General features: G+C 44.0%; 1 protein-coding gene across 7 annotated transcripts in view; it reads right to left on the reverse strand.

The window, feature by feature from the left end:
- TRAK1 (trafficking kinesin protein 1) overlaps nt 1-22,618 on the reverse strand; it is a 211,307-nt gene that overhangs the window by 85,322 nt on the left and 103,367 nt on the right. For all 7 annotated transcript variants that reach the window (XM_038004113.2, XM_073010311.1, XM_038004110.2 and 4 more), the window contains one exon: nt 18,185-18,379. Coding sequence is in view for 4 of the 7 variants with exons in the window: in XM_038004103.2 (XP_037860031.1) it covers nt 18,185-18,379 (195 nt within the window). In the remaining 3 variants the exon portion in view is untranslated. The remainder of the gene's footprint in view (nt 1-18,184; nt 18,380-22,618) is intronic.

Raw genomic sequence — 22,618 nt, forward strand, 5'->3', positions numbered from 1 at the left:
AATAAGTGAATGAAAAAGCATCCAAGGATTATTTGCTAATGGAATTTGAAAGAAAAAAAAAAGAAGAGGTACAATTAAAGAAGATAAAGACTCAAGTTAGCACCTCAGAGAGAAAACAAATTGAGAAGTTTTTTTTGGTTTTTTTTTTTTTAAAAAGAACAAAATAAATGATCAGGAAAGTAAGAGTTAAACTGAAAATATCTATGTAACTTCGTGATATTAAAAAACAAACAAACAAAACAACTCTTTTCAGCTCTGTCACATAAGTGGCTAAACAAGGACACCCCTCCAATCCATCAGCAGCAAGTCAACATTCTGGTGCCCAGATTTAGGTTAGACCTTAAATGGGGCTCCTTGTAGAGCTGCTGTTTCCATGTCTTGGGGCAGGGAAAAATCAAGAGGGACCTGCAACACCAGCTTTCAAGAAAGCAAAGACCACGTCAAAAGGTCTGGGGTAGAAGCGATAAGGCATGCAAAAGCCATCTTAAAAGGACTACCATGCACTGTGTTGTGACAATTTGAATATCCAAAAGAGAACACGGTCCATAACGGTTAAAAGAGACAAGGTGAGCCTGTAAAGGCCATGAATCTTCAAGGAATATCAAAATGAAAAGGGCAACCAAATGAACAGGGCAACTGATATATAAAGGAAGGGAGAATATATTAGGAAGTTATTTTTAATCCATTTTAGGAAGCAGCAGAGGTGGGTACGTATGACTGCTCTGTTTCTGCCACTAATGCCTTTTATAAAACAGTGTACAAATACGTCTCTAAGTAGGATGGCTCTGAATAAGCCAACCCTACATGGAAGGAGGAAGCAAGTATCAAGAACAGAAAGGCCTGAAGCTGTGGGCACAGACTATACTCAGGTAGGAGCAGGATCACCCCCAGGGCTGTAAGATGACGGATCAGCCAGAGGGCTCCAGGGAACTGACTGCCCACACTGGGGCCCCAAATTCCTGGAAGATAAAAGCTCAATAAAAGCTGCTAATGATAACAGTAAGACACTAAGAAACCTTGTATGTGTGTTCAAACATGTTCCAGATGAGTGTGTCATTTGGATGGGACACTGGGCCACAACCACAAGTGGCCAAATATAAAGAATTTGTCATTTCAGGAAAAGACATCAGGTCGAAGGTGGCCCCTCCAAAGATAATGTCCACCTGGAAGCTGTGAAGGTGTAAAAATGGTCTTTGCAGGTGTAATTCATTTTCTTCTTTTTTTGTTTTATTTTGTTTTTTAAGACAGAGTCTCCCTCTGTCACCCAGGCTGGCTTACAGTGGCGCAGTCTTGGCTCACTGCAACCTCCACCTCCCAGGTTCAAGCGATTCCCCGGCCTTAGCCTCCTGAGTGGCTGGGAGGCATGCGCCACCATGCCTGGCTAACTTTTTGTATTTTTGGTAGAGACAGGATTTTGCCATGTTAGCCAGGCTGGTCTCAAACTCCTGACCTCAAGTGATCCGCCTGCCTCGGTCTCCCTAAGGACTGGGATCACAGGCATGAGCCACCGTGCCTGGCCCTGCTGGTGTCATTCAGTTAAAAGTCTTGAGATGACATCATCCTGGATTGAGGTGGGCCCTCAATCTAATGGCAAGTGTCCTCAGAAGAGGAGAAAAGGCCCACAGAAGAGAGGGCAGCGTGAAGACAGAGCAGAACCTGGAGGGATGCGGCCACAAGCATAGGAACATTGAGGATGGCCGGCAGCCACCAGAAACTGCAAGAGGGGCAGGGAACGGATTCTCCCTCAGACTGTCCAGAAGGAACCAGCAGTACCAACACCTTGACTTTGGACCTCTTGCATCCAGAACTGTGAGAGAATAAATTTCTATTGTCTTAAGCCACCAAGTTTGTGGTAATTTGTTATGGCAGCCCTAGGAATCTAACAGAGCTGCTGAGATCATATTTTCTTTAATATCTATATAAAGATTACTAGATCACTGGAAAAATATAAAACAGATTCAGAAATCACAAAGAAATGAATTAAACCCACAGTACCAATGCTTATGTTAAGTGTGAGTATCAGGAGTTTTGCCGTCATTGCTAGAAGACCTACATGTTCTTTTGTGAGCATTTAAGAGAATCTAATAGATTTGGTCTGTGATGTTAAGGCAGATCTAATTAAATATATTTGTAATCAAATTTAAATGTTTAAAAGAATTTAATAAAATTTCTAAGTCTGTACTTATTAATTGTGTGAGTATATGAATATTTCAATTTATGCAATACATTAAAAAGATGAATGAACACTAACAATTGAGCGATAAAGTATATATAAATGATGCAGTTATGAGTTTGCCCGAGTGTCTCAGACCTCACAGATCTTGCCGCATCCCACCTTCCCCCAGGCCTCACAGGTGATCAGCACAGGCATGCCCAGGCCCTGATGTGGCCGTCTGAACAAAATAACTTCCCAATTCCTATGCGTCCCCAGTGCTCCTCCTTCCTGCTAGCACACAGTGCCCTCGGAGGTCCCAATTCCCCTCTGGAACCTGCCCTTAGACTCTAAAGCTTTCCTCCCTGTTGGTCAGGGCACCTGTATGCCAGGCCAGCCAAGAAGCCTACAGCAGAAGAGAAGAAGACCCAGAAGAGGCTTTCTAACCTTCTGTCCTTGAGGGGGCCATGCGGCTCACATGAAAGACAGCCTTACAAGCAGGCCTTCCTTCCACTTGCTTCAGAAAATGAACTGAGCAGGTGCTTCTTTCTGCAGAGTTATCTTTCTGATCTTTATTTTATTTATTTATTTACTTATGTATTTATTTATAGATGGAGTCTCACTCTGTTGCCCAGGCTGGAGTGCAGTGATGCGATCGTGGCTCACTGCAACCTCCACCTCCTGGGTTCAAGCAATTCTCCTGCCTCAGCCTCCCGAGTAGCCACCAAGCCCAGCTAATTTTTGTATTTTTAGTAGAGATGGGGTTTCACCATTGAGCCAGGATGGTCTCAATCTCCTGACCTCATGATCCGCCTGCCTCGGCCTCCTAAAATACTGGGATTACAGGCATGAGCCACCACATCCAGCCTGATCTTTATTTTTTTAAATGTTGCCACTGCCAGTCACTGAGCACCCACGGCAGAAGGCAGGCTGCTAATGAACAGCTTGCTGTCAACTACCCTCTCCGAAAACATCTCCTCCTCATTTCAGGCACAGGCACCAACCCACCTCCAGGGGAAGGTGGGGGAACAAAGCTTGGCTTTTACAGAACATATCTAAAAGCAGGGAGATGGCGTTTGGCAGAGCACTGAGGAGCCAGCATGCATCCTGGCCTCGATGTAGTTCTCATTAAAATCAACCCTACCTCTAAGAAGGAGAGAGAGAAGAAAAACAGCTTGGGTGTGTGGTGGCATCAGCACACGGCCTGCATGGTTCTGAGTCTGCCTCCTGCCAGCCTGGGAGGCTGTATGGGAAATCTCACTCCCATGTCCTGCAGGTCAGGTAGCAGGTGCCACAGGCCTCAAAACACAAGTAAACCAGAGGCTCAAACGGCCCCATATTCCATTCATGCCAAAATTCAGCTGAACCACACAGTAGCCTGGGCCCATCACGGGGGGCGGAGTGTGAGCTGAGCTGTCATGTCAATTTCCCACCTGAGTCCGTTCCAGTTTTGTCTTAGATATGCTGAAATAACATGAAAAAGAAAAACCGTCAATCTGTACAGAATTGCTTGCCAGGCATTTTTCTTCTTAAAAAGAAAAAAAATAAATACTCAACCTTGGAATCTGGTTTGATGAGAAAAAATGAAACCTGGCAGGTGGCAGGTGACAAAGTAAGCCTAGGGACCATGAGGGTAGGTCTGCTGACCAGTATGAGTACCTGACTGTGGGGCTCACCAGATACTGCGAAAGGCTCCTGGTGCTGTCAAGCACCCTGGTGCAAGGCTGCCTTTGATTACCTCCCCAAGATGGGCGCCTTCAATTCCACTCAGCATCTGGCGCCCAGGCCCACACCTGGGTGGAGACATCGTGACTGCATTTGACTAATGGAGAAGAAGTGATTGTGCTCCAGGGTGTCTCTGCTTCTGCCTTTGATCTTGCAGCCGTCTGTGTCAGCCAACAGTGGTGGAAAATGGGCCCAAGGAAGAGTCCGCATATGTGAGCAGTAAGAGAAGAGAGAAGGCACAATTCTCAGGGCTCAATTAGGTCCTTGCCTGTAAACAAAATGGCCCCAGAGCTTGGGGATGGCAGAAAGGACATACCCAGAGTACCTGGGCATTTACACAACAGAAATTCTTGGTAACTACTTATAAATAAATTATAATGTATATATCTTGCATTAGCTTTGTTAGCAGATGATAATGAAAAGTTCCTGGCAATTAGATCCCCTCTCCAACTCAGTACAACCTCTACTCCACCCCGATAATTTATCCTTCCTCCCTTCATTCAACCCTGCCTCACCACACATGTCTAGGTGACAACAGACTCCTTGATGTTCCAAAAGATACCCCTCCTCCAAACACACACACACACACACATGCATGCACACACACACATACACACACACCCCCTAGGCTTTCTTTTAGGTCACCACCTCATAAAATAATACAATTATTGACCGCACTCCCCTTCAGAAGGTCAGCACTGTGTGCTATTTATTCATTTAATTTGTATAGGCGTACTGCATTTTGTGGTGTCTGTACTTTTTTTTTTTTTTAAATAGAGACGGAGCCTCACCGTGTTCCCCAGGTTGGTCTTGAACTCCTGGATTCAGGCAATCCTCCAGCCTCACCCCCCCGGAGTGCTGGGATTATAGGTGTGAGCCACCACATCTGGCCAGTGTCTCTATTTTTGTTTCACTTAGGATTTTAATTAAAATGAAGGCAATCTTTAGAAGGTGGCAACAAATAAAACGATCTTGTTATTCTATATATGGGTTTTAAATCTTGTTTTTATGAAAAAAGATAAGGAAGGAGAAAGCTTATTTTTTAAATTTAAAAACGTGGCTTTGCATTTTCGCTTATTTAAGAAGCATTCATTAGGCACCTATTCAACAAAAGGCCTGGGAAGAGGATATTGGCCCATTCAAGCAGACATGGACTCTGCTCCATTAATTTACTCTCTGAAGATGAAAATTACTTTCGACAATTTGTAATCTTCTGGAATTTAAGCCTCGTACATATCTAAATCTTAACAAGAAAAATCCTGGGTAATTTAAAACATGCTTCGAGAGTTCAGTGCGTATGTCTACAGTGTTCTGTCTGAGAATACTTGTAAGAGGTTCCCTAGATTATCACCTGAACGCAATTTAATAGCACTTGCATTTGAAAAAGAAAACAACAGTACAATTTCTATAAAACAAAAAGGTCCCTATTCTCTTAATTCCTATTTTGCAATATAGAAAAACTCAAATTAAGAAATGACCATAATACCTGCACGTTATGCACATGTACCCTAGAACTTAAAGTATAACTTTAAAAATGTAAAAAAATAAATTAATTAATAAATAATAAATTGACAAAAAAAAAAAAAAAAAGAAGAAGAAGAAGAAACGGCCATAAAACAAAAAACAATTTTAAAAAACTTCATCATGGGATACCATTAACTAGAGAGTGAAAATCTCTAAAAGAAACGTTCAGAGAACCATAAAATATTTAATGCTAATTAATTTCCAGATAAGAAACCGAGTCTCAATGCAGTGATAAGTGATTTGCCCAAGGTCACACATTTAGTCAGTGGATGATGGAGAAATGGCCCTCTCACGCAGGACTGGTGGGTCTCCAACCACTTTCTCTCCTCTCAGGGTCACTTGGAAGAAGAAAACTTTCACTATAAAACAACGTTACCCAACCCACACAGAGATATCAACTACTCCACAGTGATCAGGTGCATCTCTCAATTCTAGCTAAACTCCACAAATAACATACACTCCTGCTCTCCCCCACAAAACTGCCCTTGGTACAAAGTTTGAGAAGTCGATCTCTTGAAAACTGAGTTTAAGGGAAAAAAACCCATCTTTCTTGAAATTATATGCCATATTCACAAAAACTTTAGTCATTGCCTTCCTGACCATTACCTGTTGGTTATTTTCCAAACATTCACTAATGAATAACAACCTGCACAAAGAAAGAAAGAGGTTAAGACATCCCTCCTCGGGTATCGAATAAAAAAATCTTTAGGATGTGTTTAGGCTTCTAAAAGACCAAATTCAGTGTTTTCAGGCAAATTGTTTGTACTATCTGGCCTGATATCCGGAAGTAAAAGGGTATTCACCCATGTGTTGTTTGGGGAAGAAGTAGAAATAGCCTGGATTCCCAATAATAGATGAATGGTCAAATATAAATGACAGAGTATTAAGCAATGTTGAAAATTGTGTTTTTCAAGAAATTTAATGCCAGGGGAAATAATCAACATATAATATTTATTTAAAATGCATTATGTCTTTAAATATATGTGTTGCAGAAAAAAAACAAAAAAAAAATCTAGAAAAATCTCACAAAAAGTGAGTGGTGGTTGCTATGTTAGTCATCTTTTTGTTTTTATTTTCATAATCACCTAAAATCAGCATACTTTCGTGATAGAAAGAAATATTATTTTGTCCGGGCATGGTAGCTCATGCCTGTAATCCCAGCACTTTGGGAGGCTGAGGCGGGTGGATCACCTGAGGTCAGGAGTTTGAGATCAGCCTGGCCAACAGGGTGAAACCCTGTCTTTACTGAAAATAGAAAAATCAGCCTGGTGTGGTGTCATGTGTCTGTAATCCCAGCTACTCAGGAGGCTGAGGCAGAAAAATCACTTGAACCCAGGAGGCAGAGGTTGCAGTGAGCCAAGATCGTGCCACTGCACTCCAGCCTGGGCAACAGAGCCAGACTTCACCTCAAAAAAAAAAAAGAAAGAAATATTATTTTATTTATTTATTTATTTATTTATTTATTTATTTATTTTTACTGAAACAGAGTCTCACTCAATTGCCCAGGCTGGAATGCAGTGGCATGATCATAGCTCACTACAGCCTCGAACCCCTGGGCTTAAGTGACCCACCCACCTTAGCCTCCCGAGTAACTAGGACTACAGGTATGCACCACCTGAGTAGTTTTTAAACATTTTTTTATAGAGATGGGGGTTTCCCTATGTTGCCCAGCTTGGTCTCAAATGCCTTGTCTCAAGTAATCCTCCTGCCTCGGCCTCCCAAAGCACTGGGATTATAAGTGTGAGCCATAAAAATATTATTTTTAAAATCTAACTTCTTTTAAAGATCATTTGTGTTCATTACAAGGCCAGGCACCAAGAGGTTCATTACAAGGCCAGGCACCTACAGGGTAGGTGCCACAATTCTCTAAAACAGTGACACACATGCTTACTTCCTCTCTCTGAAAATCAGAAATGGACCCTATCTCCCAATGCCATGTCATCACCAACAAAGTCACAGAATCTTCCTTAAACCCACAAAAAAGGAAACCAAAGTACAGAGAGGCTCCATGATCTCTTTGTGATGACAGAGAAACAGGTTTCAGAACCAGGATTGAGGTACAAATTTAGCATCTATGGATTTAGGAGAGCAGGGGAAGGCACCTCTGAGAATGGACAGGGTCATTGGTGAGGGCCTGGCGCATGTCCACGCCAGGCTTCTATGGAAGTCAGGCAGGTGGTAAGAAGAGCTAATGTGAGGATGACAAACACACGTTCAGTTTCTATGAGATTCCGGCAACATATCCAGGCAGTAGAGAGGAACATAGCCATCGCCTGCAGAGAGGCAACAGCCAAAGCAAAGAAGATGTAGGCAAGAGGAGACCCCAAGCCAGAGCACTGACAGATGTCCACATCTAAGCACACCAAAAAGAAAAGGGGACTTAGCCAAAAACAAAGACAAAAGGCCAGCGATGACTAGTCAGAGGAGGAGAGCTAGAATGTTCCTACACAGTCCAATTCCACACAAATACAGGATGAAAGTAAAACTCTCAGTGGGAAATACTCTGGATGAGGCTTTTCATGTTTTTTTTTTGTTTTTGTTTTGTTTTTCTTTTTTTGTAGAAATGGGGTCTCGTTTGGCGGCCAAGGATGGTCTCAAATGCCTGTGTTCAAGCAATCCTCCCATCTCAGCCACCCAAAGTGTTGGGATTACAGGTGTGAGCCACTGTGCCAAGACTTTTCATGTTCAATCATCACTGTGGTGTTCCTTCCATCAAAAGAGCTCAGAAGATGACATCTCATAAGGAGGCTCCTTGTCTTGGCTAGAGATCAACAAGGAGTACCTGGAAATACAGAGACAGCAGCAGCACATTCCTCCTTCAGCTGGGCTCCACCCTCTGTACAAAAGGGGGAACAAAACTAACATGATCTATGCCCTCAAGGCACTCCCTATACAGCAGGGGACAGTAGGTGAAATGAGCATAACATGGCAGGTAGGTGAGGTAAGGGCAGGTTCTGAAGTTACAAACACTGCCTGGCATGAAACACAAGAAGTGGAGAGGTTTTCCTAACTAATCCCTGCTTCTCCACTAATTCCTCTGACAAGCCTGCACTTGCCATGGCCCCCAAAAACCAGCCGGGCATGGTGGCTCCTGTCTGCAGTTCCATAGCTTTGGGAGGGAAAGCAGGAAGACTGCCTGAGGCCAGGAGTTCAAGGCTGCAATAAGCTATAATTACACCACTACACTCCAGCCTGGTTGTCGGAGAAAGACTGTCTCTAAAGAAAAAAAAAAAAAAAAAAGACCAGGTGAGGTGGCTAACACCTGTAATCCCAGCACTTTGGGAGGCCAAGGCAGGTGGATCACTTGAGGCCAGGAGCATGAGACAGCCGAGGCAACATGGCAAAACCCTGTCTCTACAAAACATTTAAAAACTAGCTGGGTGTGGTGGCATGCACCTGTAGTCCCAGTTACTCGGGAGGCAGAGGCAGAAGGATCACTTGAGGCCAAGGGGTTGAGGCTGCAGTGAGCCATGATCACCACCACTGCACTCCAGCCTGGGCAACACAGCAAGATTAAGGTAGGGTAAGGTAAGGTAAAAGGAAAAAGGAAAGGAAAAGTAAAAGGAAAGGTAAGGAAGGAGGCAGGGGAGGGGAGATGAGGGGAGATGAAGGGAGATGAGGGGAAGGGGAAGGGGAAGGAGAAGGGGAAGGGAGGGAGGGGGGAAGGGAGGGAGGGAGGGAGGAAGGAGGGAAGGAAGGAAGGAAGGAAGGAAGGAAGGAAGGAAGGAAGGAAGGAAGGAAGGAAGGAAGGAAGGAAGGAAGGAAGGAAGGAAGGGCCCACAGCCTGCTGATACTGCCAGCCAGCTGACCACTGTCTTATGTGCCTCGGCATCTGGGCTCTTGTGAATTGAGCCTTTTCCCAATGGAAAAATGGTCGTGTGTGTGTTCCCAACCTGTTTGTTCACGCCTGTTTTGCTGATTAATGTAATTATATCATTGTGTTTATTATTTCATGTATAGCATTAAAAGTGTTCTTTATAAAATTTTTTTAAGTCCATTTACATTGCTATAAAAGAGTGTTAAATCTATGTAAACTAACTTTAATATTTTGAAAAACAATTAGGGATTAAAAGGCCAATTCAATTTAGAGAAAACAATTGTAATATATTTGAAAAATCATGTAATCGAAGAGAGGATTATGTACTACAACAAATCTAGTGTCTATGTCCTGCAGTGCTCATAAAGGTAAGGCATTTAGCACCACCCTGACAAGTGGTAAGCACTCAGTAGATGTGAGTCATTATTACCATTACTGGCTATCATTACATAAGCAAATAAAGAGTGATGAAAGCTATGAAGGCAAGAAAAGGCAACGGAGATGGGGTATGCCACAGATGGGGTGGTCAAGGAAGGCTTGTCATGGACAGCACACTTCTGCTGAGAACCAAAGAACAGAAAAGAAGCTGGGCACAGCAGCATGCACCTGGAATCCCAGCCTACTCAGAAGGCTGAGGCAGGAGGAGTGCTGGAGCCCAGGAGTTCGAGGGCAGCCTAGGCAACATATCAAGACCCAGTCTCAAGGAAAAAAGAAAGAGAAATAAATAAAAACATTAAAAACAAAACAAAAAAAGAAAAGGAAGAGGGATAGCGAGGGAGCGGCATGACCCAAGGTCATGGGAGTCTGGTGTGTTCGAGGGTCTGGAAGCACTGGTGGGGCTGCTATAGGGTAAGGACAGGGTGGAATGAGGCCTGCCTGGATAGAGAGCCAAGAGCCAGGTCACAGAGTCTTGGAAGACTCTGCATTTTATCCAAAGGGCAATGGGAAACAAAGAAGCAGCATAACCCAGTTGGATTTCAGAAAAAGCCCAGCCAGGCTGCTGGGTCCAAAGAGGACAGCAGAGAAGCAAGAGTGGAAGCTGGGAGAGCAGTTACAGCTGTCCAGGGATGAGATGGCAGTGACTTCATCAAGGGTGGCAGCAGCCAGGTCGGAGAATGGGTCTGGGATATATCTGGAGGAAGAATTAATAGGGCCGGTGGATGGCCAGGAGGATATGGAAATAGGGTAAACCATGTTGTATGTATTAAGACAAATGTGTGTGGAGGGGGAACATCTACTTCTGCAGTGGATGAGTTAATAACCTCAGTATGTGGGTACATGAGGCTGGGGGAGGAAGGGAAGGTCAGGGTGGGCATACATTTGGCAGTCACCAGCATGTGGCTGGTATTACAGCCTTGGGAGAGAGGATGCAGACAGACGCAGGCTGGGCACGCCAACATTCAGAGCAGTACATCACAGTCACCTGAGAATCAATTAGAATGACTATGCCTGAGGTTGGGGCCTGGGGAGGATATATAGTCAGCCTTCTGTATCTACCATGGATCAAAAACATTCAGGGGGAAAAAAAAACAATATAAAATAACAATACAAAACTTTAGGCTGGGCATGGTGGCATGTGCCTGTAGTCCCAACTACTAGGGGGCTGAGGTGGGAGGATGGTTTGAGTCTGGAAGGTTGAGAATGCAGTGAGCCAACATGGCACCAAGGGACTCCATCCTGGGTGACAGCAGACTGTCTCAAAAAAACAAAAACAAAAACAAAAAAACAAAAAAACAAAAAAAAAAAACCATAGCATTTACAAGTAATACAAGTAATCTAGACTTAAAGTATATGGAAAGATGTGTACAGGTTAAATGCAAATACTTTGCCAATTCATATGAGGGACTTGAGCATCCATGGATTTTGGTATCTGCAGGGGACTGGTTCCAGGGTAGGTTTTTATCTTTTTCTTTTTTGAGGCAGAGTCTCGCTCTGTTGCCCAGGCTGGAGTGCAATGGCATGATCTTGGCTCACTGCAACCTCTGCTTCCTAGGCTCAAGCAATCCTACCACCTCAGCCTCCCGACAGCTGGGACTACAAGACGCATACCATCGCACACAGGTATTTTTTTTATTATAATTACTTTATGTAGAGACGGGGTTTCGTCATGTTGCCTAGGCTGGTCTCAAACTTCTGGGCTCATATGATCTGCCTGCCTTGGCCTCCTAAAGTGATGGGATTCCAGGCGTGAGCCACCACGCCTGGCCTAGGACTGTATTTTTTTTAATTTTATTTATTTTTATTTGTTTATTTATTTATTTATTTTTGAGATGGAGTCCTGCTCTGTCACCTAGGCCGAAGTGCCAGTGGCACAAATCTCGGCTCACTGCAACCTCTGCCTCCCGGGTTCAAGAGATTCTCCTGCCTCAGCCTCCTGAGTAGCTAGGATTACAGGTGCACGCCACCATGCCTGGCTAATTTTTGTATTTTTAGTAGAGACGGAGTTTCATCATGTTGACCAGGCTGGTCTCAAACTCCTGATCTCAGGTGATCCATCCACCTCGGCCTCCCAAAGTGCTGGGATTACAGGCATGAGCCACAGCGACTGCCGGACTATATTTTTTTAAGTTCTAGGTGCATCAGGGTTGACAGCCACTGATTTAAAAGTTCAGAGGAAGAAGAAAAAGAAAGAACTGGTGAAAGAGGCTGGAAAGACTATCCAGAGAGACAAAAGGGAACTATGGGAGCAAGTGAGGCACTGGGAGTCAAGCCAGGAGAGTGTCCAGCAGGGAGTGACCACTGTGTTGGCCCAGCTCAAGGGTCAAACAGGATGAGGGGAGACAGGAGCCTCCAGGTACAGTGGTGGAGGTAGAGGGATTCCAATTAAACCCCATGCCAGATACTCTGGCTCCTCATGCTTTACCTTGAGTAAATTCCCACTCTCCTGGGATGAGCCCTGCATAAGTAAAACACATGAGGTTCGTTGTGCACATCCATAAAACCAACTGTATAAACGCTTGCTACGCCTGTGACCGTGTGGACACAAGTGAATGAGCAAAGGTGAAAATGGAGGTATAATAATATTACTGTAGGTTCTACTTTATGGACACAACTCTAGAGTCGTGGGGAGCCCTGCACACAATTCCTGGCCCCACATACCCTGGCTATGCAAGGCTTGGCAAGTCAATGCACTCCGCACCTCAGAGGCCCCATGTGAACAACGATGGTTGGACTAGATTAAAGGTCTTGTTGTTGTTGTTTAATTTTAAATTCAATTTTTAAAAGTTAAAATGGCAAGGGGAGCTGGTTTAATATGCAGGTTCCAGACCTCCCTCCCTCCCCCGACATAAGCAAGGTAAGCAACTCAGGGTAGGATGGCACTGAAGGCCTCAAGAGCTGCCTGTATTGGTCCAACCCAGTGCAAAGTCCTTGGGTTAGGTCTTGGAAAAAAAACAAATAGTCCAGGAGATGTTTTTATCTCCTTAGTCAGAAAACCTGAGCTGGAATGCAAACAAGTCCTCAAAGGGTTAGAGGTGAATACCAGTCACTCAGTAAATACTGCTGGCTTATTCCTTAATATTACTTTACAGTAAAAACAAATGATGGAACAATATTATGAAACTCTTATCTGCTTCATAACCTTCTCTTCTTAGGAAAAAGGCTGCTCCAGGTAAACTCAGGGAGGGTGGTCAGCAGCTCATATGCAGGTGAGATACGGATTTTTTTTTTTTTTCCTCAATCAATGCTTCTTAACCAAAAAGTTACATACAGCAGTCCCTGGAAGAAGGGACCAAAAAGAGTTCCATAGCCACCCAAAGACCAATGCAGCAGCTTTCATGTCTGGTGTCTGCTGTGTGTTATGTGACTACAAAAGTCTATAGCACACACTGTCATTTCCACCAGGGATTAGGGAAGTGTGACCTACAAGTCACAGGATGGAGGTGAAAATCACAGGGAAGAAAGAAACCGCATCTTCAAATTAAGCTGTATCAAGCTAAGGGTCACTTGGGACAATGCCCTGAACCACGAAAAAAAATGAATTTTCAATATGTTAGACATATATTTTATAAATAAATAAGCTATTGACAGATTTTGAAACTAAGGTTTTGATGGGGTTTTTGGTTTTCTTGTATTTCACCTGATGGGTTTCATTCTTAAACAAGAAGTTTTCTTGTCCCCTTTGTAGCTAATCTGAGATACCAGGTAAGAGATGGAGTCAAACCAGACAAACGAGGTCTGACTCACCTTGCTAGGTACGTGACTTTTCCTTAACTTCCCTGAGCCTCGCCGTCCTCATCTGCAGAATGCAAGAGCATTAAATTCAGGCCACCCTGAGGATTACCCAGCACACTGCAAGTACCATATGTTGACTCTGCTTTCTCCCAAATGTCCCATCGTTGTGGGTATATCTGTTTTGTGGGTCATTTTAATTTTCTGTGTTTCTCAGACTCAGGAGTTATAAACCCACCTGACTAGGAGAAGCACTAAAACTTCTCTGAAAAGGTCATTCTACCACCTGGCAAAGGTGGATGCCCAAAGAAAGCTTCCTTGCCTCTTCTTAGGAAGCCAAGTGAGGGCCAAATGTAAAAGGTAAAGCCGCGTTTCTCCACTCGGGGGGAGGACATGCAGGAAGGGGCCGTGTCTCCTCTAATCTGCGTAGCAATGTGTAGCTGGCCCTCTTCTGTAGGATTTCTCATCCAGGGGAGCCTATCAGAAGCCCAGCGCTCCTTATCCCCATGTCCACCCACAACCGAGAACCTCTGCCCTAATCAATGCAGGCTGCCTTGTCTTCTCACACACCTCAAAACTGATTCAACACACCGGTGAGTCACAGCATCTCCTGGGTTACACACGTGTAAACAAACACACGAAACCCAAAAAGGATACCATGCACACAGCAGGACTCCGAACCAGTGCCTTCTGGTGACCCCTCTGCCAATTTGGCAAGGCTCACAGACACCTCCTCAGAAGAAAGTTTTGAAGACATAAAATACAAAGGACTGCAAAGGAAAACAATTGCATCTAAAACTTGAAAAACTCTAGGATATGAACAACGACAAAAAAGTCTGTGATATATGATAAGTGCTTCTTTATTAAAGAATAAAATAAAAGATCTAAATAAATAAGACATATTCCATAACACTGTATTCCACAACACTGAGCGTTCTACACGTCCATTTCACCTATAATAAAAACAGCTCTACCCAACTATAACATGAAATAAAAGATCTATTAGCACATTTAACAACAAATGTAATTTCATGGCAGTGATGAGCAAAGGCAGTAACTCAAAGTATCTGCTTCCACTGAAGCATGACATGAAAATATCTGTGATTTCTACTGGTGACAATATCACAGGTCCTGCTAATACCACTGTGCCTATGTGAGTCTATGTTCATAATTAAAGGAAATGCTGCATTTCAGTTAGAAGTTAATAAAAATAAAAATGTGATTTTTTTTCCCCTTTATAGTGCATGGAATCCCTAAATTCTCTCTACAGACCCTTTAGGGGTCGCAGGACCTCAGTGAGAGAGAGCTCCGCTCTACAGGGTCCTGTATTTATTTATTTTTTTTTTATTTTTATTTTTTTTTGAGACGGAGTCTTGCTCTGTCACCCAGGCTGGAGTGCAGTGGCCGGATCTCAGCTCACTGCAAGCTCCGCCTCCCGGGTTTATGCCATTCTCCTGTCTCAGCCTCCCAAGTAACTGGGACTACAGGTGCCTGCCACCTCGCCCGGCTAGTTTTTTTTGTATTTTTTAGTAGAGACGGGGTTTCACCGTGTTAGCCAGGATGGTCTCGATCTCCTGACCTCGTGATCCGCCCGTCTCAGCCTCCCAAAGTGCTGGGATTACGGGCTTGAGCCACCGAGCCCAGCCAGGGTCCTGTATTTAAGAGTTAACACCTGATCATTCAATTGACAGATATTTAGGAAATAGTTATGTTGCTCTAACTACAGGAACCACAGAAGAAGATACAGAATTAAGTTAAGGCTTTGACGTAAGCATGCTCTAAGAACTTTCAGAATCTCTGCTCAATGTTTATTTTGGTTCTTTCAGTTTTATTATAAGTTGTGTTATCTACTGCCAAACTCACCAGGATTTCTTCTTTTTTCCTAACTGTATAATTAAAAACAAAGCAAACAAACAAAAAAGACACTCTCTCTCTGTTCAAAAGTCTACTGTTTGTTTGTTTGTTTGCTTGCTTGCTTGTTTGCTTGTTTTGAGATGGAGTTTCACTCTTGTTGCCCAGGCTGGAGTGCAATGTTGCGATCTCGGCTCACCGCAACCTCCGCCTCTTAGGTTTAAGTGATTCTCCTGCCTCAGTCTCCTGAGTAGCTGGGATTACAGGCATGTGCCACCATTGTTTCTCCATGTTGGTCAGGCTAGTCTCAAACTCCCAACCTCAGGTGATTTGCCCACCTCGGCCTCCCAGAGAGCTGGGATTACAGGCGTGAGCCACAGCGCCCGGCCTCAAGTCTCCTGTTAAACAGATTTTAGAAACTGTGGATCAATGCCACGGAGTAAACACTGAGCCTTCCACACATCCATTTCACCTATAATAAAACCAGCCCTACCCAAATGCAGGCATTTTACAGGAATGAAATGAGGCAATTTGTGCCAATGTTCTCTGAAAATTGTGTAGTGTTGCCCATGGATGGTCTTCCAATTACACTGTAAATGTCAGTGATTAATCAAAGTGTGAATGGTGCCAAGTGCAGTGGCTCATACCTGATTTCCCAGCACTTTGGGAGGCTGAAGCAGGAGGATTGTTTGAGGCCTGGAGTTAGACACCAGCCTGGGCAACATAGGGAGACCCCATCTCTCCAAAAAAAAAAAAATTAAAAATTAGCTGGGCTTGGTGGTACATATATGTAGTCCTAGCTACTCAGGAAGCTGAGGTGGGAGGGTTGCTTGAGGCCAGGAAGTCAAAGCTGCAGTAAGCCATATGTGCACCACTGCACCCCAGCCTGGGCAACAGAGCGCAACAGAGCAAAACCCCTGCCTCAAAAAAAAAAAAAGAAAAAAGTTGCCAGACGTGGTGGCTCATGCCTGTAATCCCAGCACTTTGGGAGGCCAAGTCAGGTGGATCACAAGGTCAGGAGATCGAGACCATCCTGGCTCACACGGTGAAACCCCGTCTCTACTAAAAATACAAAAAAAAAAATTAGCCAGGTGTGGTGGCGGGCGCCTGTAATCCCAGCTACTTGGGAGGCTGAGGCAGAAGAATGGCCTGAACCCGCGAGGTAGAGCTTGCAGTGAGCAGAGATCGTGCCACTGCCCTCCAGCCTGGGCAACAGAGCGAGATTCCATATCAAAAAAAAAAAAAAAGCTGTATGAGTGGGACCCAGGAGTCTCCTTTGACAGAAATGGCCATGATAGGTACTGCAGAATCACAAGAGGGTCTCCTAAGGAAAGGTAGGTAACACAGTGAATTTTTTTTTTTTTTTTTTGCAGACGTCTACAGTCTGAAAAAAGCAAATACAAAATCTACCAAGGAGGTTACTGCAGACTCGGTTTTCCACATGATACCACATATCTCCTTGGTGGTACAGACGTCATGAATCAACAAAATGACTTGCTAGGAGCCTCCTATATGCTACAAGACACACTAGAAATTCTAAAGCTTCAACTTCAATACGAGTACAAGTCTAACATGCTTCACAACTACCCTGGTGTGGATTATTCTATTATCACCCCTACTGAAATTGATTATCTGCAGTATTCACAAAGACTCTGCAGGGTTTATGGGTCAATGTAAGCAATACTTTTTTCTTATTAATATCTAATAAAGAGAACCTGAAAACATCCCTAGACACACCCTAAAGGAGAAACTTGTAGTACCAAACCAACTTGTTTATTATAAATAATCTCACAAATTCAAGAATATTGGAGAGATCAGCCTGTATTAGTAAAAATAATTACAAGAAATTTTTGGAGATGAGACATAAGCTGGATTTGAACCAAGTTATCTGCAGGTAGAAGGATTGGTATCCTTTTTTTTAAGTGACACAGTGATAGATATATAAATTATCGGCTGCCATAAGTTTCTAAAGAGTGAAATTACTTCTAAAAGAGCACATTTTGAATAATCATCAGAATCATAAAGTATTCATTTTTTAAATTACCCTTTTTTTCACAAGTGTGCAATATCAAGTTTCACACCCTGGCCATCATGACCACACTGAAAACACTCACCTAGTTTACTGCTCACCCTACCAGGTATCAGCTCTGCAGCATGACTAGTTTGCTGCTGCAGCGGTATTTGGACTCTCCAAATAACCAGCTTAGTGAGCTTTCACACACGAGTTATCAGCCTTGGTATACATGTTTTGCTATGTCACATAAATGAGCAGCCTAGATGTTCCCAGTATCTTTGGTTTTAAATTTAGACAAACTCCTTCCCAGTGAGTTTCTAAGGACTTGTGGTACTTTTGCTAAGAAACAGAAATAGGAACATTTTCAAATTCTTCTGTACAGTCAAAAAAAAAAAAAGTTGGCTCCCACCTATAATCCCAGCACTTTGGGAGGCCAAGGTGGGTGGCTTAAGGTCAGGAGTGGCCAGGTTGGTCAGTCTGGACAACACGGTAAAGCCCTGTCTCTACTAAAAATACAAAAATTAGCCGGGCATGGTGGTGCGTGTCTGTAGCCCCAGCTACTCGGGTGGCTGAGGCAGAAGAATTGTTTGAACCCAGGAAGCAGAGGTTGCAGTGAGCCAAGATAGCACCATTGCACTCCAGCCTGGGCAAGAGAGCCAGACTCCATCTCAAAAAATAAATAAATAAAAAGTTGGCTCAAACGAAAATCTTAACTTGATTCTTACTCCTCTAAAATTTCTATTCAGAACATTTAACATTTAAAATTGGGACGTTTCATGAGGTTAACCCCTACAGTCGCATTTCTTTGACCACCTTTCCAAAGGTGGCAAGCCACAGCACAGGGTAGCCAGTACAAGATCTTATTTGGGGCCATGGCTAAGAAGAACCGGTCATGATACTGCCATCACAACACACATGGACAACTACTTACGGAAGTATTTTAGCGTCTCTTCAATTTGCTCGGTTGTGAGGTCAATGTTGGCATCTGGAGAAATGAGAGGTGTATGGAGCCAGTCGTCGTGGTCATAACCGTAGATGGTGTCGGCTCTTAACTTATAATGGGGCAGCTGCTCCTCCAGCAGGCTAATGATCTCGACTTCCGGAAGATCGGTGCTGTTGCACACATCTAAAGACAAGACAACCAAGAAATGAAAGCCCAGAAATGGTTATGGCCTTGCTGCTAGTTAACTAAACTTGTAGCCTGCAGCAGCCATCTTTGGTTATTTATCTACAGCACGAAGAAGCCAGACAAGCCTATGTCAGGAATCCTTTTCCAATTTAAATCATATTCTCAAAACTTTGAATTAATTGTGCACGCTTATGGCCAAGACCTACCCAAATGTTTCCTGCTGTTTAGTGTCCACTCTTTAGGAAGAAAAACCAAAGGTTTTGAGCTTTTATCATCTGAGTTAAGTCTTTCCACTATTTAGGAAGAAAAGCCAAAGTTTTTGAGCTTTTATCATCTGAGTTAAGTCTTTCCTCCAATCCTTTCTCTGGCCATTCTCCTTCAAGCACTCTACATGTCTGCCGAGCCGGTATTAATTTCACCAATATGCCTAACTACTTCTTGCCACTCTTTTACCATTCAAACTATCCTCCCATCTAGAATTCTGCCTTCATTTAATTTATTCATTCATCTGTTCATTCATCCACACTTCCTTCCTTCCATCCATGCATCCATTTGTATCCTGAGTACCAGGGGCATAGGAGACACAGTGGTGAACATAAGAGTCACAGTCCTGCCCTTGAAACACTTATATCCTTATGGGGCATCCAGCAATTATACCAATAGACGCCCATCCTTTAAGGAATACCTTGAATACCACCTGACATACTGGTGTTTTGAGCACACCAAGCAGAATTAGTCTCTCTTACCCTTTCTACACTGACATGCCATTTTGTCAGAACTTCAGTTACTAGACTTATTAAGTGTCTTGTGGGTATTTCAGCATCTGACTCATTTAGTTAGGAGAGGGCAAACTTCCATACACAGCTACCCTTGATCCACCACCTGTACGCCACAGCTCTTGGCCCAGGCTGTGCTCAGGGGGTGCATACTAATACCTGTGACAGAGAACCAATTCACACAAAGCACATTAATGCAGGCCTTTAAACTGCAAACATGACAACATGGCAAACATAACCAGGACATGTACCTTACTTCTCTATCCCAGTGCTTACTCATCAAAGGAGAACACAGACACTGAATTAAATAAGTGCTAATGGGTGAGTGATCATTATCTATCAACTAATTCTGGCATCATCTACTGTATCAGCCCATTGTGCATAAGGCATTTGACACCTATGATGGGAAACGGCCCATGGGAGCAGCAGTGGTTCCGTCAACCCATAAACAAACCAAGTGCTTGTGGTGCACACAACTAGACAGGACAGGAGAGTTAACTTGGTATTTTGTTCTAGGAATGAGTCTTCAACAAAGAAAAATTATTCAAAAGATAAGAATATTACTGAGGTTGATTCTTATTTTTTTTTAAGATAGTGTCTCACTCTGTTGCCCAGGCTGGAATGCAGTGGCACAATCTTGGCTCACTGCAGCCTTGACCTCCTAGCCTCAAGCATTCCTCCCACCTTGGCCTCCTGAGTAGCCAGGACCACTGATGTGCACCACCAAACCCAGCTAATTTTATTTTTTGTAGAGACAAAGTCTCCCTATGTTGCCCAGGTGGGTCTTGAACTCCTGGGCTCACGCAATCCTCCTGCCTTGGCCCCCCAAAGTGCTGGGATTACAGGCATGAGAAATCTTGCTGGTCCTGAGGTCAATTCTTATCAAAGTCACAGTACCATGTTGTTGCTTTGAAATAGAAAACAAAAATGAGAACCTGGATCAAGTGGAGGACCAAACTCACTCTTCGGTCTCCATCCCTCTCCAAGATGTTAGAAGGGGCAGAGGAGAGGGGGAAAAAAAATTACTTGTGACAAATAAAACCACACAACAGCATGGGAAAATAAAGACGAGATGCTGAGGACGAACCAAAAGTATGAGGTATTCCTAAATATGGTAAGATCAAATTAAAGGAGAAAGGCCCAGTCTTACACATGAGCATTCATTCACACATACGTACATGTCTACACATGCACAGGAAATGACTGGTGCAGTCAGTGGGAGTAGATCCTGGGGTGCTCCACACGGGAGGCTACTGTCAGAAGCAGCAAGAAGGGCCAGGGGCAGGGATTCACTGCAGAACCAAAGCAGGAACAGCAGAGAGGACCAGTCCCTTCCCTGTTCCCCCTGCTTGAGCCAAGGCTAGGAAGGCAGTAAGGCAGTAACTGTGGGGGCTGTACACACTCAGGTAGAACATGGAACACCTCTGCCTGGAAGAAGAGCAATGCCAGAGACTTTGTGTCAAATAAGAAGGCCATTCAACAGGTGAAAAAATAATGGATTTGTGAGAAAAGAGAGCATAATGACTCATGACCCTTTGGGCAGGAGCCCACTGAAAACACCTGTCAGCACCCACCTACCTCCTGCAGCTTCCTACCATTCCATACTAACAGCTCTCCCTCAATTCAATATGCAAAGCTTCGCCATAGAGCATTTCCACTCAGGGAGTTGGCATGGTTTTCCAAAATGCCAAGGAAAGGATTAAAAATGAGAAAGCGAGGACATTTAGAATTTTACTTGGTGCTTTAGGAAAGCAGTTCAGTCCTGGAGGGGGGACTACATCTCACTGCTGGGACTTCTCTGCCTCATGAGGGAAATGTCACAGCAAGTACACTTGGTATTTCAGCCAGCCAAAAACAAGACCAGACCTGCTCCGTCACTTTGCAAAGCTCTGCTGGGAACAGAAGTTACGTCCTCCCCAGGGTAGAGCAATAGCCCAACCTCAAGGCGGAAGATTTCTCATATTTCTTCCCATCTCCCACTAGCAATAAACCACCATTCAAAGGCTCAAGATGGGCCCGTAATAGGCAAATATTTCCTCTTCTCACTATCAAGTAAAGAGTGAGTTCCCATGAAGTTAATCTCTGGGAAAGACCTCACAGTCATAAAACACCACCATGTGTGTTGGGAGCAAGCCCCCAAAATCTGGCCATAAACTGGCCCCAAAACTGGCCATAAACAAAATCTCTGCAGCATGGTGACAGGTTCATAATGGCCCTAACACCCAAGCTTAAAGGCTGTGGGTTTACAGGAAGGAGGGCAAGGAACATCTGGCCCACCCAGGGTGGAAAAACACTTAAAGGCATTCTTAAGCCACAAACAATAGCATGAGCCACTTATGCCTTAAGGGCAGGTCCCGTGGCAGTTAACTAGCCCAACCTAATCCTTTCATTCGGCCGTCCCTTCGTTTCCCATAAGGGATACTTTTAGTTAACTTAATATCTATCGAAACAATGCTAATGACTGGTTTGCTGTTAATACATATGTGGGTAAATCTCTGTTCGGGGCTCTCAGCTCTGAAGGCTGTGAGACCCCTGATTTCCCACTTCACACCTCTGTATTTCTGTGTGTGTGTCTTTAATTCCTCTAGCGCCGCTGGGTTAGGGTCTCCCCGACCAAGCTGGTCTTGGCAATGTAACTGATGGAACATGGGGCCAAACAGGGTTGACACCTAGTCGGTAGCATCTCTTGGCTAAACATGGATCTGGTCAAACTGTCTCCACAGCAGCTCCACAAAAGGCAGTGCCAGCCTATCCCTAGTAGAACAGGCAGGGAACCAACACATTCTCGCCTGACACACCCACATAACAGGCTAGAATCATCTGGTGTCCATGTTGTTTGGTGGTGGGGAAAGCAACAGACTCCAGAAAGAAAAAAAAAAAAAAAAAGTCCCCTCTAAGAAATCTAAGAATAAGGTGACCCCTTGTGGCCAAGGTCAAGGAGAGCTGCACAGGCCATCTCCATAATCCTACCCCATGTCCTCATTCTTTGGGCCTTTAAAGCATCTGAAAATTTGCCAGGGCTGAAGGTCAACCTATTTACAGCGTGGTCCTTGTGCCCATGTGATATCTTTTTCCTTAAAGCATATGACCAGTGAGATAAAGTATCAAAAGGTAAGGCTATGACAAAATGCCTTTTTAAAAAACTCTGGCCCAGGCGCAGTGGCTCACACCTGTAATCTCAGCACTTTGGGAGGCTGAGGCGGGTGGATCACTTGAGGTCAGGAATTCGAGACCTGCCTGGCCAACATGGTGAAACCCTGTCTCCACTAAAAATACAAAAATTAGGCAGGCATAGTGGTACGCACCCGTAATCCCAGCTACTCAGGAGGCTGAGGCAAGAGAATCACTTGAACCCGGGAGGCAGAGGTTACAGTGAGCCAAGATCACACCACTGCACTCCAGCCTGGATGACAGAGCAAGACTCTGTCTTAAAAAAATAAAAATAAAAAAAGCTCTGTAT

Source organism: Chlorocebus sabaeus, chromosome 22 (assembly GCF_047675955.1).
Source record: "Chlorocebus sabaeus isolate Y175 chromosome 22, mChlSab1.0.hap1, whole genome shotgun sequence".
NCBI lineage: Eukaryota > Metazoa > Chordata > Mammalia > Primates > Cercopithecidae > Chlorocebus > Chlorocebus sabaeus.